The sequence below is a fragment of the Rattus rattus genome, chromosome 8 (genome assembly GCF_011064425.1).
Source record: "Rattus rattus isolate New Zealand chromosome 8, Rrattus_CSIRO_v1, whole genome shotgun sequence".
Lineage (NCBI taxonomy): Eukaryota > Metazoa > Chordata > Mammalia > Rodentia > Muridae > Rattus > Rattus rattus.
Window position 1 is genome coordinate 113,997,645 of NC_046161.1, and position 13,569 is coordinate 114,011,213.

Below are 13,569 nucleotides of genomic sequence, written 5' to 3' on the forward strand. Positions count from 1 at the left end.
GTGGTCAGAAGATTGTATCAAGGTTCCTGAGTAAAACTGCTTGAAGAAGATCTCCTCTGGTCCTGTCTTCCTTGCTGGTTGAGGTTGGGCCCAGCAAGTATTAAGTCCCTTTGTGACCTCTGCAACAATTTCAGGTCCCAATAAGCCTTCAATGACCCTGCCCCCTGGTGCTCCAACCCCTCATTACCTGCCCCTGGACTCCGATGGGCCTGATCTCAGCCATTGGAGCCTCCTTCTTCCTTCTAGCCCTAGGTCTTATACAGTTTCTCAAAAAACAACTTACTAACATAGCCAACTTACTAACACCAACCAAGTTCTGGGACAATATCAAGCTATTCCCACAGACTATGTGACACACAGTCCACCTGAATCTATTTTCCATCTGAAAAATACAAACAGTAGAACTTGCAGATTTGTGAGCAATGCCTGTGTTTTTTGTTTTTTTTTTTTTTTCTTTTTTTCGGAGCTGGGGACCGAACCCAGGGCCTTGCGTTTGCTAGGCAAGCGCTCTACCACTGAGCTAAATCCCCAACGAGCAATGCCTGTTAACATAGACACCCCAAGCTAGAGGCCTGGTATGTTATGTCATTTGTCTTGACTAACTTGTGAGTCAAAACAGCAAGCAGCAAGCATCACACCTTACACGCAGAAAAGCAAGCCCATCCATTGTGCTATTTGGGTCCATAAATGTAGATTTGATAAATCCAAGGCACAGGAATAAAAGGATTTACCAAACTATAATAGTTAAAGAAGTTTAAATAAAGAATATCTGCTGTGGGACAGACAGAATCATAATTTGAATTTATAGTCTATGAAGTTTGCTATCTTGTTAGTTAGCAAACTTTATAACACAATTTATCCTTCCTGAGACTGGCACTTTGAGGTGAGATGAAAGAGATAAATTTAAGGTAAAGGGACCAAGGAAAGAACACCCTGGCCCGGACTTGACCCCCAGACCAGCGCCAAGAAACAGAGTTCTGCCATTCCCTGAGCTTGCCCCAGCTTCCCACAAATCCCAGACCACCCTGGAAGCTCCATTCCCTCAAGGAACCCTATATGAGGTCTGCCTTCTATTCAGTTCCCGGCTCCTTGACTGAGCAGAGGCAGCTACTCTTCTGGGGTTTTCCTTCTAATAAATCTATGTGAGGTTTGTCGCATGGTGTGACTTTGTGGTTTTCCTTGGCTCCTGATTGCCAGGATACCTTTCTGAGGAGAACTGTAACACTTGCATGTGGAAACCTTTCCCCGCCCTCCAAGCAGAGCTATACAGTTAGGGGAACCTTCCCTTTATTAGAACAGAGTTGAAACTCAGGAATTGAGCTCTAATTGTATAGGACATTATCAGACAGGGTGGTAGCTGTCAAAGTCTGATTGTTGGAAAATATGGATTTTACGCTTTTTTCTCTTTCTTTGGCATTTTTGTGTCAATAGTGAGGCCGCTGGAATCTGAATGGCTCATGGCTCGAAGTTCAGCATGACACCTGTTTGTTCCACATATGTGCCTTAGGCAAGATCCTACCATCCAAGATTATCGCTTACCTTGGCAACCAAGACTTCCGGAATTCAAGATATACCGGAAGTGACGTTTCCTTGCTTCCGGTCCCGCCATTGTTGCCATTTCTTTGTGTCCTGGAGGTGTGTGGCGCTGGTGAGCCATCACGCATGCCGGTGGCGACGCGGTGGGAAGTGCGGCCCGCACTCGGGGCGCGACACCGGCAGTGCCGGGGTGCTTGCCGGAGGCGGAGCCTCCTCGCGCTCGGGTCGCTTGGCTTGGGGTCGGCTCGGGTTGTTGGCGCCCGTGCGTCAGCGCTGCACGGGTCAGACGCGGCCAGGTGAGCGGCCACCGAGGCAGGGCGGTGACTCTGGAGCGAGCCCCACGTGAGCTCGCACCATTGATGTGCAGCGAGATCAGCCGCTAACCACTCGGGACAGTAAGGACAGCAGGAAAGTGTCCTGTGCTCTTGTGTACTCTCGGAGAGTTCACAGATTATTCTGTCTTAAAAAAAACCAAACAAACAAACAAAACAGACAGGTTCAGGAAAATGTCTAATCCTGGGGTCTCCAGTGCCTGATATCTCAGACCACAGCATACACCCCAGTTGCCCCAGAGGATGCATAAACGGCATTCATAAACGGGAAAATGTTTTTCCCAAAATTTGTCCGCTAAACTAACCGCATTCGTTTAATATGTCTCTGTCCTTGTGTAACACATATGCACGTGTGCATGACTGGAAAGCCAGTCCTGCCTTTTAAGTCTTCCCAGGAAACGGAGCCCACGTCTTTGTAAACTGCAAACAATGGCATTAAGAGAAGTGATCCGGCCGAGGTATGGGTGGAGAGAAGTCAGATTATTAAAGCTATAAGTACTGGTATGCCCGACGAGACCAGAAAGGCTCCAAGTTAAGTAGAAAAGACTTCCAAAGATTTTTATACTAGTTCCTCCCTTTGGTTGGCCCTCCTGTAGTTTAGAAGCCATGACTGGTGAGTTCTGCACAAAATAGTTGAAGTACACTGTTATATAGTATGAAGTACAGCAAGGGAAACAAGCCATTGTTTTATATCTGGGGCAAGCAGGAAAATATTCTTCAAGAGTAGTATTTATTCTGGGTCTTAACACTTGAGAATTCTTCAAGAGTAGTATTTATTCTGGGTCTTAACACTTGAGTAGAGTTTGTCAGAAATGAAAAAGAACAGGGAAGGTGCAGACAGTTAAAGTGAGTCTTCCCCGCCCCACCCCCTGGCCCCATTTGTAGAGCGTCAGTCTCAAACTTCTGTACGTCTTCGGCAGTTGTAGAGTTTTGAGCCTCCACTCCCAGCACAAGTTTAATAAAACTTAAAGATAAATCCTATTAGAATTTCAGTGCTTACTACAGGGCATATTAAATAGGAGTTAAATCATTTAGTATTTTAACACCCTGTTTTCTTGCATACCCTACTTTGTAGGTCATTGCTGTCCTTTTAATTTGGGTACTTGGGGAGAATGGGTGAAGGTGGGTGAAAGGCTATGAAAGGTAAGCCTAGACATTTAGTTAGCTTTACCCTGCAGGTGACTAGAGCCACTAAAAGTTTGAGAAGAGCAGTCACTTGGAGTGATTGTTCTGTTTGTACTCTTTCCCCCTGAAGTTTGGCTTTTAGCTGCAGAATCTGTCACCAGCTTAAGAGTTAGACCTCCAGGACTCTGATTGTTCTCTTTGTATTTCTGTAGGTGACACTCTCCTCACGTCCTTTCTTGGCTCTGAAAAACAGTTCCTGCAGCTTGAAGCAGAGACTTATTTCCAGTGTGCCTGCTGTAGCTGGGACCAGCGTCTCTCTGGGATCACAATGACCATGGAAGGCAGGGGGACACTAGATATCATCCCCAGGACTGCGGTGTATCAGAAGCAGGAGGGGAGCTTGACTGTAAAGCAGGAACCAGGAAGCCAGACCTGGGGACAGAAGAACTACCCTCCTGTCTGTGAAATATTCCGACTGCACTTCAGGCAGCTGTGCTACCATGAGATGTCTGGCCCTCAGCAGGCCCTGAGTCGGCTCAGGGAGCTCTGCCACTGGTGGCTGATGCCAGAGGTCCACACCAAGGAGCAGATCCTGGAGCTGCTGGTGCTGGAGCAGTTCCTGAGCATCCTGCCCAGGGAGCTTCAGACCTGGGTGCAGCTGCATCACCCCGAGACTGGCGAGGAGGCTGTGGCCGTGGTGGAGGATTTCCAGAGACACCTTAGTGAGTCAGGGGAGGTAAGCAGTCAGTCTGTAAGAACATCTAGAACCACTCTCTAGACTTGGGCTAGCCTGAGAACAAGTGTTCGCCATTTCCCACATGTTAGGCTCTTTTGCCTATAGGATCCATGAACTTGATCCACTGACTGAAGGGAAATAGTTTTCTGCTGCCAAGCCATAGAAAAAATACAACTAGCTTTCTTAGTCAATATTTTATTGCTGCAAAGAGACACTGACCAAAGCAACTCTCTCTTTTTTTTAAGATTTATTTTATTATATAAAGGACACTGTAGCTGTCTTCAGACACACCAGAAGAGGGCATCAGATCTCATTACAAAGATGGTTGTGAGCCACCATGTAGTTGCTGTGTGAACTCAGGACCTCTGGAAGAGCAGTCAATGCTCTTAACTGATGAGCCATCTCTCCAGCCCCCAAAGCAACTCTTATAAAAGCATGAAATTGTGGACGTTCTTCCAGTTTTAGACATCAGTCCCTTAGAATGACAGGGAGCTTGCTGGCACACAGCCTTACGTGGTGCTGGAGAAGGAGCTGTGAGCTCTGTGTCCTGATCCTGGGGGCCATTCTTGTTCAAACCACCACACAAGCCAAGCGCTTAGGCAGGTGTGTTTATGTGGAGGGAAGGTGGGTGTAGAGGGGCGCGCGTGTGTGTGTGTGTGTGTGTGTGTGTGTGTGTGTGTGTGTGTGTGTGTGTGTGGCGTATGCTATAGAGAACAACCTCAGGCGTTCCTTTTATGCAGAAAAGATCTTCCTGACCTGAATCATTTGTTAGACAGGCTGTTGGCCTATGAGCCCTGGGAGTCTGACTGTTATGCCTCTTCAGGACTGGAATTACAAACATGTGCTATCATTCCTGACTCTTTTACATTAGTTCTGGGAATCCCAACATAGGTTGTCATGGTTGCATGTAAAGCACTGTATTGACTGAACCAACTCCCCAGTCCTGGTTCATTTTTATAAGTAATTGTAGATGAAAGCTCTTTAGGGCAATAGCTGTAGTTATAGGCAAAAGACAGAATTTAACATACTGTAGTAACCAAATCTTCTGATCCACTGGCAGTTAAATCCTGCTAAAGTGCTAGTATTTTATCCAGGACTCGGGCACATGGGTTTCCTTCCCTTAAGCCACCACACGAACCATTTACAGGCAATAAAACTCATTAGAGACACACATCTCTGTTTCTGCTTTCCTACTTGAACATGGTTATGCATAGATATATTAGTTTTTTAAAACAGGATTTCTTTTTTTTTTTCTTTTAAAAGATTTATTTATTTATTATGATTAAGAATTCCAGAAGAGGGCACCAGATCTCATTATAGATGGTTGTGAGCCACCATGTGGTTGCTGGGATTTGAACTCAGGACCTTTGGAAGAGCACACAGTGCCTTAACCGCTGAGCCATCTCTCCAGCCCCAAAATAGGATTTCTTTAACCAGGGAATCAGTGGTTAGGCTAGGTTTCTGGCCTATGAGCCCCAGAGGATCTGACATAGACCTAAGTAAGGCTAAGAAGGCCACTTAGCCCTGTGGTTCTTAGAAGGCAGCTTTTGCAGTGTCATAATTCTTACACACGGACATAGATACTGAGTGGCTGATGCCTAAGGAAGAGAGACAGCTGAAGTTGTCCTTCAGCTCCTACACATGTGTGCGTGTGCACCAGCATGTGCACGCACGTTCACACCCACATTTATACCACAAGGATTCATTCAGTAAATAACATGGGAACTAAAGTCCCTAGGCTTAGCAGTATTTACCACCTGCGATGGCTTAAATAAACTTGGCTTAGGGAGTGGCACTATTAGGAGGTGTGGCCCCGTGGGCATGGGCTTAAGACCCTCATCCTAGCTGCCTGGAAGTCAGTATTCTGCTAGCAGCCTTCAGATGAAGATGTAGAACTCTCAGCTCTGCCAGTACCATGCCTGCTGGATGCTGCCATGTTCCTGCCTTGATGATAATGGACTGAACCTCAACCTGTAAGCCAACCCCAATTACATGTTTTCCTTATGTGAGTTTCCTTGACTAACTAAGAAGCCATCTGAGCTATCTTAATAGCTACATACAGTTCTTAAGCTAATGCTCTGACACTGTGGAGCTGGCTATCTGTTCTTCTATCTCCTAGGAGGAAAGTTAAGGGATGGATGGCAGGGAAGACGGCAAGCTTTGCGATTAGTGGAAAGATAGCCCGGTCCAGTCCTTCGTTTGCCTGGCCTTTTTCCTGTATAGAGTATCTTTGAGATCTGGGTTCTCTGCCTTCAAGAATGCACTTTGAGTGGACTGGAGGGATGGCTCAGTGATTAAGAGCACTGGCTCTTCTTCCAGAGGACCTGGGTTCAATTCCCAGCACCCACATGGCAGCTCACAACTGTTCATAACTCCAGTTCCTGGGATACAACACCCTCACACAGACATACATGCAGGCAAAACCACCAATGCAGATAAAATATAAACAAACAAATTTAAAAAACAAAAAAGAATGTACTTTGAACCTGGTTCTGTTTCCTCATCTCTAATCTCTAGGTTTCACCTCCAGTACAAGAACAGGATGTGCATTTAAAGAAGATGGTAGCTCTGCGTGCCACAGAGCAGTCGCCTACCTTAACCTCTGGTCGGGGCTCAGCCGCTGATGACCTCTTGGATCTTCCCTGTGACCCAGGAGCACACCACTTCCCCAGTGGACACTTCGGTACTCATCTCCTCAGTTCTGCCCCCTAGAGTCACTTGCTTACCTCAGCCCAATTTACACCTCACTGAAATTCCATGTCCCCTTACAGCAGGCCTCTTCCTCAGTGACCCTTTTGCCTATTCTCTAGTTGAGCATGTACTTACCAAGTTTTCCTCAAGCAGGAGCAGTCTCCTACCTCACTGGGGACCAGAGACATGCAGTCTACTATGATTGTCTTTAAGAGTTCTTATGGGTGGCAGGGCGTCAGTCACATACATAAACAGAAGCAACCTCATAAGATACGTTTGGGTGAAGCCGGGCATGGTGAATCCCACCTGTTAGTCCAGTACTTAGAAAGCTAAAGCAGGAGAATTTCTGAGAGTTGAAGGCGAGCCTGGACTACTTTGTAAGTTTTGGGCTAGCCTGTGTCAAACAAAATGCACAAAAAAAACCCCAGCTACCACAAACAAAAGATAGATCTGGGTGGTATCTGTCCCTAGGCATAACCCTGGCAGTGTAAAAGGGGATTATTAGATACAGTGCCACACGAGCCACAGTAGATATGGGGTACTTGAGGAACAAGCAAGAGATTTAACTGCTAGAAAGTGGAAAATGGAGGATGCAGTGCTATATGCCGTTAATCCTAGCACTTAAGCAGAAGCAGACAGATGTCTGTGAGTTGAGGCCAGCCTGATTTATATAGCAAGCTCAAGGCCAGCCAGGGATACATAGTGAGAGCCAGTTTTTAAAAACAACAGAGAGAGGGAGAGGTGGGGGAGAGAGGGAGAAGGAGAGAGAGAAAGTGAGAATGAATCTGCTGTGTTCAGGATGCAGGCATGTGGCAGGTCTGAGAGATCAGTGAAGGCTGGGAGGTATGACTAAAGCTGGGAAGACGAGAAGGGTCACCGATGGAGGGAGACGGAAGCACAGAGCTGGGCTCCAACACTGCTCCAGATGGCTGGCGGCCGGCTGAAGACATGGCTGAGGAGTGAAGGCACTGGCTGCTCTTCCAGGCTCAATTCCCAGCACCTACACAGTGGTTCGTCACCATCTATAATTCCAGTTCCATGGGATCCAACACCACCTTCTGGTCTCCATACCAGGCGATGCACAGACAGATGTGCAGACAAAACACCCACACCTATTACAATAAAGATGTTTTTTTAAAGGCAGGAGTGTAAATCAGTCTTGGAAGTGGTAAGAAAATTAAGGCAGAGAGACTATACTTGGAAGTAGCGCTTTAGACAGGTTGTAGAGGTTCCTGGAAGGAACCCCCAGTTCTCAGTTTGACAAATATTGCCTGTTGTGCCCTCTGAGGAACATTCTCAGCATACTTAGGATGAGGACTCTAGGAAGAAGGTAAGAGTATGTATGGAGTTTCCTGGATGCCTGTAACCCCACCTTAGGCACATGGGTCTTAGGGAGCTGAGAGCAGGGCTTGGCCCACTGAGTTCACCTTTCACCCCCAGATCCTGCTTTTCCCAGAGTGGGGAACTCCAGAGCCCAGGCAGTGGCTAGTGTGCTTAGGATGGTCAGGCCTCAGGTGAGTGTGGCTCTGTTTTTCTTGAGTCCGTGTCTGGGTGTGTGGCTAGGGTGTCGGGAGGTTGGCTGGGACTCACCTGCAGACCCTACCCACCTGAGGTAGCTCCTTTGGCCTTCCTGCCTAGTTCTTCCCTTGGAGCTAGGCCCCTGCTCCTGGCTTTAACAGGTTTCATTTAACCCCAGTTCTGTCCTCTTCGATGTGTTCACTACCCTTTTGTTCTGGGTGACTTCTATGTGCCTGAGAACTCTGCTCCTCTGGCTGGGGTTGTTTCTGAACAATAGAAGCTTGTCGTTCCAGGAGACTGCAGTGAACAAGGCCTGTATGCAGGAAAAGTGGAGTGTCCTGTGTGAGGCGGAGGTGGTGAGAGATGAGCACGGCCCGGCCTATCTGGGTAATGACTCCCAGTGACTAGCAGTCTGCCTCTGCATCACATCCCCTGGATTCCTGTTTTGATTTGTTTTAACTTTTTATTATACATATTTGCAAACATGAAGCAGATGTGTATGATGAACCCCCCTGTACCTGTCACCCAGTTTAAAAATAATCATCATTTTCTTTATTTAATGACTGATCTAACTTGGGTTTTCTCAGCCATAAGAAAGAGTGCCTTAGGTTCTGGAAGTAAAGATCTTTGTGTTTGAGGACTTACACGAATGGTAACCCAGAACAGTTAGATTGGGTGGTGGGAAATGGTGGTCTGGGAGACACAGCAGTCCAAGCACATGAGTTTTAAAATGTGACTGGACGGGCCAGGTGACTAACACAGACTGGCCACGTGACTAATGCAGCTGCACTCGGCATGTTTGTTTTTTGTGCCTTTCCTTCCACTAATACTCTTGAATTCTGAAACTGTCCCTATTGTAGCTTCTTCTCACCTCTGTTTGCAGTTCTCTTGTGTTTACTGCTCACCGTAGCTTTGCCCGGCTCCATATCCATTCAGCTTTAGATCTTACAATTTTGCTCTGTTTTAGGGTCAGGATCTCCCTAGAAAGAACTCTGACCAAGACAGTGATTAGTCTCTTCTGTGTTCTAGAAGTCACTGGCCCAGGCCCCAACAGATGCTGATGACAAGCTGCAGATAGATAAGTTAGACTCGTCTTTCTTGTACCTGGCGCAGGTCTAATCACCTTTTACCTCCTGAGGCATATTCCTTTCTATGAGATTCCCTTTGCAAGGCCTCAGATCCATACTGATTGATAAACTGAGGACAGTAGACAACTTAGCAGAGGGTGAACAAGAAAACTACTAAGTATTTTATAGTTTCATTTGTTAAGGATGTGTTGGCCTTGGCCTCATTGCAACATGGTTTAAAGGAACCAACATTTTGGTATTTGTTGATAACCAGGAATGATTATGGCACAATTTCCCAGATGCTGCATTTGAATCTCCAAAACTACAGACCAGTGTTTAACTATTTGTTTTCTTTATTACTTGTAATTATTTAATTAAATTATTATTTAAGAGACAAGCTCACAAGGGCTTGCTTTAATTTGTATTTCAAATCACTAGGTTCTTTTAATTTTAGAACTGCCTTTGCCTAGTCCAGTATTCTAACTCTGATGTCCCCTTCAACACTGTTCTGAACCAATGTACATGCTCCCATGGCCACAGAACACAGATCCGTCTGTGCTCGTCTCATAATGCCACACAGACCCGTCTGTGCTCAGCTCACACATGTCACACAGATCCGTCTGTGCTCAGCTCACACATGTCACATAGATCTGTCCATGCTCAGCTCACACATGTCACTCAGACCCGTCTGTGCTCAGCTCACACATGTCACTCAGACCCGTCTGTGCTCAGCTCACACATGTCACTCAGACCCGTCTGTGCTCAGCTCACACATGTCACACAGATCCATCTGTGCTCAGCTCACACATGTCACATAGATCTGTCCATGCTCAGCTCACACATGTCACTCAGACCCGTCTGTGCTCAGCTCACACATGTCACACAGATCCGTCTATGCTCAGCTCACACATGTCAATCAGATCCGTCTGTGCTCAGCTCATAATGCCACACAGATCAGACTGCTTACCTCATACTGCATGTTCCCATTGCCATGTCTCAAAGCTGAATCTGTGCTTGCCTCACACCATCACAGCACAAAGTCCTACCAGCTCACTGCCATTTTGCCTCCTTTATCTCTTACCTTCCTTTCCTCCCTCTCTCAGCTGAGTTCCTCTACTCTCTTCATAGGTCTTACTGTGTAGCTCTGTCTGGCCTAGAACTCTGTGTAGACAAGGCTGGCCTTGAACTCACAGAGATCTGCCTGCCTCTCCTCTCAAGAGCCGATATTCAAAGCACCACCACACATGGTCCAGCATCTTTTTGGAGACATGTGGAACTGTACGACGTCATGGTTAGCCACTCACTAAGAAGACAGTTCCACAATGGCTCTGGAAGATGATATAACACCGTGCTACTAGCTCTGACTTTAGTCTGTCTCCTACCTAGCTAGAATTAGCTCAGGTTTCCTCTGTCCTGCCTTTCCTCCCCATCCTCCTCTATGGACCATAGTCCTGGAGGAAAACAGGAACTAACCACTGCTTCTCAAATGTTGTTCCATTCCTTAACTATATAATATGACTTTTTTTCAGCTACAAAGCAATAAATAAATAGAAAAAAATGTTTTCTTACTTCTTTTGACAACAGGTAAGAACAGGATGGGAAGTTCTGAGTACAGCCCCAAGCAGGGCATTTCTAAAGGATCACATTCACTTGACACATCCTCAGGAGGACTCTTTGGAGTGGCCCTGGTAGAACCAGAGTCTGGAGATATCTGTGAAGACCCTTTAGCACAGGTGGAAGGGTGTCCCTCAGATGAAGAAGGCAGTGAACTAGAAAGTGATTTCCTGGAAAAGAATGATGAGAAAAATTCCACCAAAGACAGAAACAAGGACAGTAAAGATGTAAGGGAACATCCAGAATCACCCTCCAGTCCTGTTGAGCATCAGAGAGAAGCAAAGAGGCAGAATTCCTATCAATGTGATGAATGTGGCAAAATTTTTAACCGGAGCTCACACCTCCTTGGACATCGGAGAATCCACACTGGAGAGAGACCCTCTGAATGTAATGAGTGTGGGAAGACCTTCGTACAGACATCTCAGCTAATTGTTCACCTCAGAACACACACTCAGGAAAAACCTTATGAATGTCAAGAGTCTGGGAAGACTTATTGTCACAGTTCCCATCTTATTCAACACCAGAGACTCCATAATGGGGAGAAACCTTATAAAGGTAATGAATGTGTAAATATTTCCATTCAGAGTTCCCGGCTCATAGACCACAAGAGAGCCCACACTGGAGAGAAACCTAATGAGTCTGAAGAGGCATTCATTTGGAGCAAAAGTCTTCTCCAACATCAGGTCCTTCATACCAGTAAGAAGCCCTATGAGTGTAATGAATGTGGGAAAGCCTTCTGTTCCAACAGAAATCTTATTGACCACCAGAGGATCCACACTGGGGAGAAGCCTTATGAGTGCATTGAGTGTGGCAAGGCCTTTAGTCGGAGTAAGTGTCTTACTCGACATCAGAGTCTCCACACTGGGGAAAAACCATACAAATGCAGTGAATGTGGGAAAGCCTTCAGTCAGAACTCTCAGCTCATTGACCATGAACGAATTCACACTGGTGAAAAGCCTTTCGAATGTAGTGAGTGTGGTAAGAAATTCAGTTTAAGTAAATGCCTTATTCGGCACCAGAGACTTCACACTGGAGAAAAGCCCTACAAATGTGGTGAGTGTGGAAAATCCTTCAATCAAAATTCTCACCTCATTATACACCAGAGAATTCACACTGGTGAGAAACCTTATGGATGTAATGAATGTGGGAAGGTCTTCAGTTATAGTTCTAGCCTTATGGTGCATCAGAGAACCCATACTGGTGAAAAGCCCTATAAATGTAAAGACTGCATGAAAGCCTTTGGTGACAGTTCACAGCTTATTGTGCACCAGAGAGTTCACACTGGTGAGAAGCCTTATGAATGTATTGAATGTGGGAAAGCCTTTAGTCAGCGTTCCACCTTTAACCACCATCAGCGAACTCACAACGTGGAGAAGCCCTCAAGTCTGCTTCAGACAGTATCCTAAGGCATGGTTTCCTGAGACAGAGAATAAAGAATTCTGACTTGGTTTGTTTAGACAAAGGAAGCCAGGCAGTGGTGGTGCATGTCTTTCTTCCCAGCACTTGAGAGGCAGATGCAGAGAAACCTTATCTTGAAAAGCCAAAAAAAAAAAAAAAAAAAAGATATTTATTTTACTCTCTTTCAAAAGAGTGCTTTCTATTTGGTCACTAAGGCAGGAGAATAATAATAACTTAGTAAAGTCCTTCCTTCCTTACTACTGGAAAAGTAAAAACCACATATTATCACATATTTTTATTTACTTCTAGCTTTTTTTTTAAACTATATTAAAACATGTTTCATTTTTAAATTTTGCTTTCCACAATTTGCGATTTTCAGGCACAGCGATAATACCTCCTCCACTTCATTCTAACCTCTGCATTTCATCCTTTATTTAAAGACTTACTGTAAGACTCTCATCACTCTTACTTCTTGCCAATAGCTCTCTGCACTTACTTTGCCCCTTCATACTTTCTATATGTGTGGGTGAATACCACTTAGGTGCCTGGCATCTACAGAAGAGGTCATCAGAGCCCCTGGAACCGGACTTAGAGCTGTCAGCCACCGTGTGACAGTGGGGATCAACCAGAGTCCTCTGGCTGAACTACCGAGCCATCTCTCCAGCCTTCACATTTGTTTTTTAAAGTTAGTCCAGTTTAGAGCTTATCACTTAAATCCCCCTCCCCAGAAAAAAAATTCCCTTTGTTAGTGTTTCTTCATAGCCTTGAAGATCTGTCCGGTTTAAGGACTTTTAATGTTTTGTTTATTTTTAAATGGAATATATTTATAATGTCTGTACCTGTGAGTGCACTGGTTCTAGAGGACAGGAGAGGGCATTGGATCCCCTAGAGCTGTGGATTGTGAGGTACCTGACATGGGTGCTGGGAACTGAACTTGGGTCCTCTGTAATAACAGTACATATTCTTAACCACTGAGCCATTTCTCCAGCCCCAGGACTTTTTTCTTTACATGCTTTTCTTTTAAACCTCTGTTGATCTAATTTCAATGCTTTGGTACAACTGTTAAATTCCCTTGTAAGTATTTGTACACTTTAACACTAGCTTGTAGGCTCATTGTGGGTATATATTTTTCATACATAGGTAGTTGTACTGATTACTAAATAGGTTTTAAATCTTTGCCCAAATAATCCTTAAATTAGGGACATACTCCCCTCTCCCCCAAGCTTTTAAGGTGAGAGGTGCATCTGCAGTGTCACATACCCTAAAACCCATTAATGTTGTCTATATCCACTCTATTGGTTTATTGTCCTTAAAAGGCTAATTTGTGTGTGTGTGTGTGTGTGTGTGTGTGTGTGTGTGTGTGTGTGTGTAACAGAGACAGAGCACATATTTGTATCTATTCAGTTGTGCACTCGTGACCCTCTTAGATGTGCATTGTGCTGTACACTGACTTGCTAAACACATCCTGGCTCTTCAGTGAGCAGATTGAGACCACAGTCAGAATTTACCAAAAGGCTTGTTGACGTCATGGCTGCCCTGGGGCTATGGGCAT

General features: G+C 45.4%; 1 protein-coding gene across 1 annotated transcript in view; it reads left to right on the forward strand.

Moving 5' to 3' along the window:
• The first annotated feature begins 1,596 nt into the window (after window positions 1-1,596).
• LOC116908010 (zinc finger protein 660) overlaps window positions 1,597-13,569 on the forward strand; it is a 29,340-nt gene continuing 17,367 nt past the window's right edge. The window contains exons 1-6 of the mRNA XM_032911268.1: window positions 1,597-1,832; window positions 3,206-3,729; window positions 6,247-6,412; window positions 7,861-7,934; window positions 8,232-8,325; window positions 10,590-11,994. Coding sequence (XP_032767159.1) covers window positions 3,322-3,729; window positions 6,247-6,412; window positions 7,861-7,934; window positions 8,232-8,325; window positions 10,590-11,994 — 2,147 coding nt within the window. The 5' untranslated portion in view covers window positions 1,597-1,832; window positions 3,206-3,321. The remainder of the gene's footprint in view (window positions 1,833-3,205; window positions 3,730-6,246; window positions 6,413-7,860; window positions 7,935-8,231; window positions 8,326-10,589; window positions 11,995-13,569) is intronic.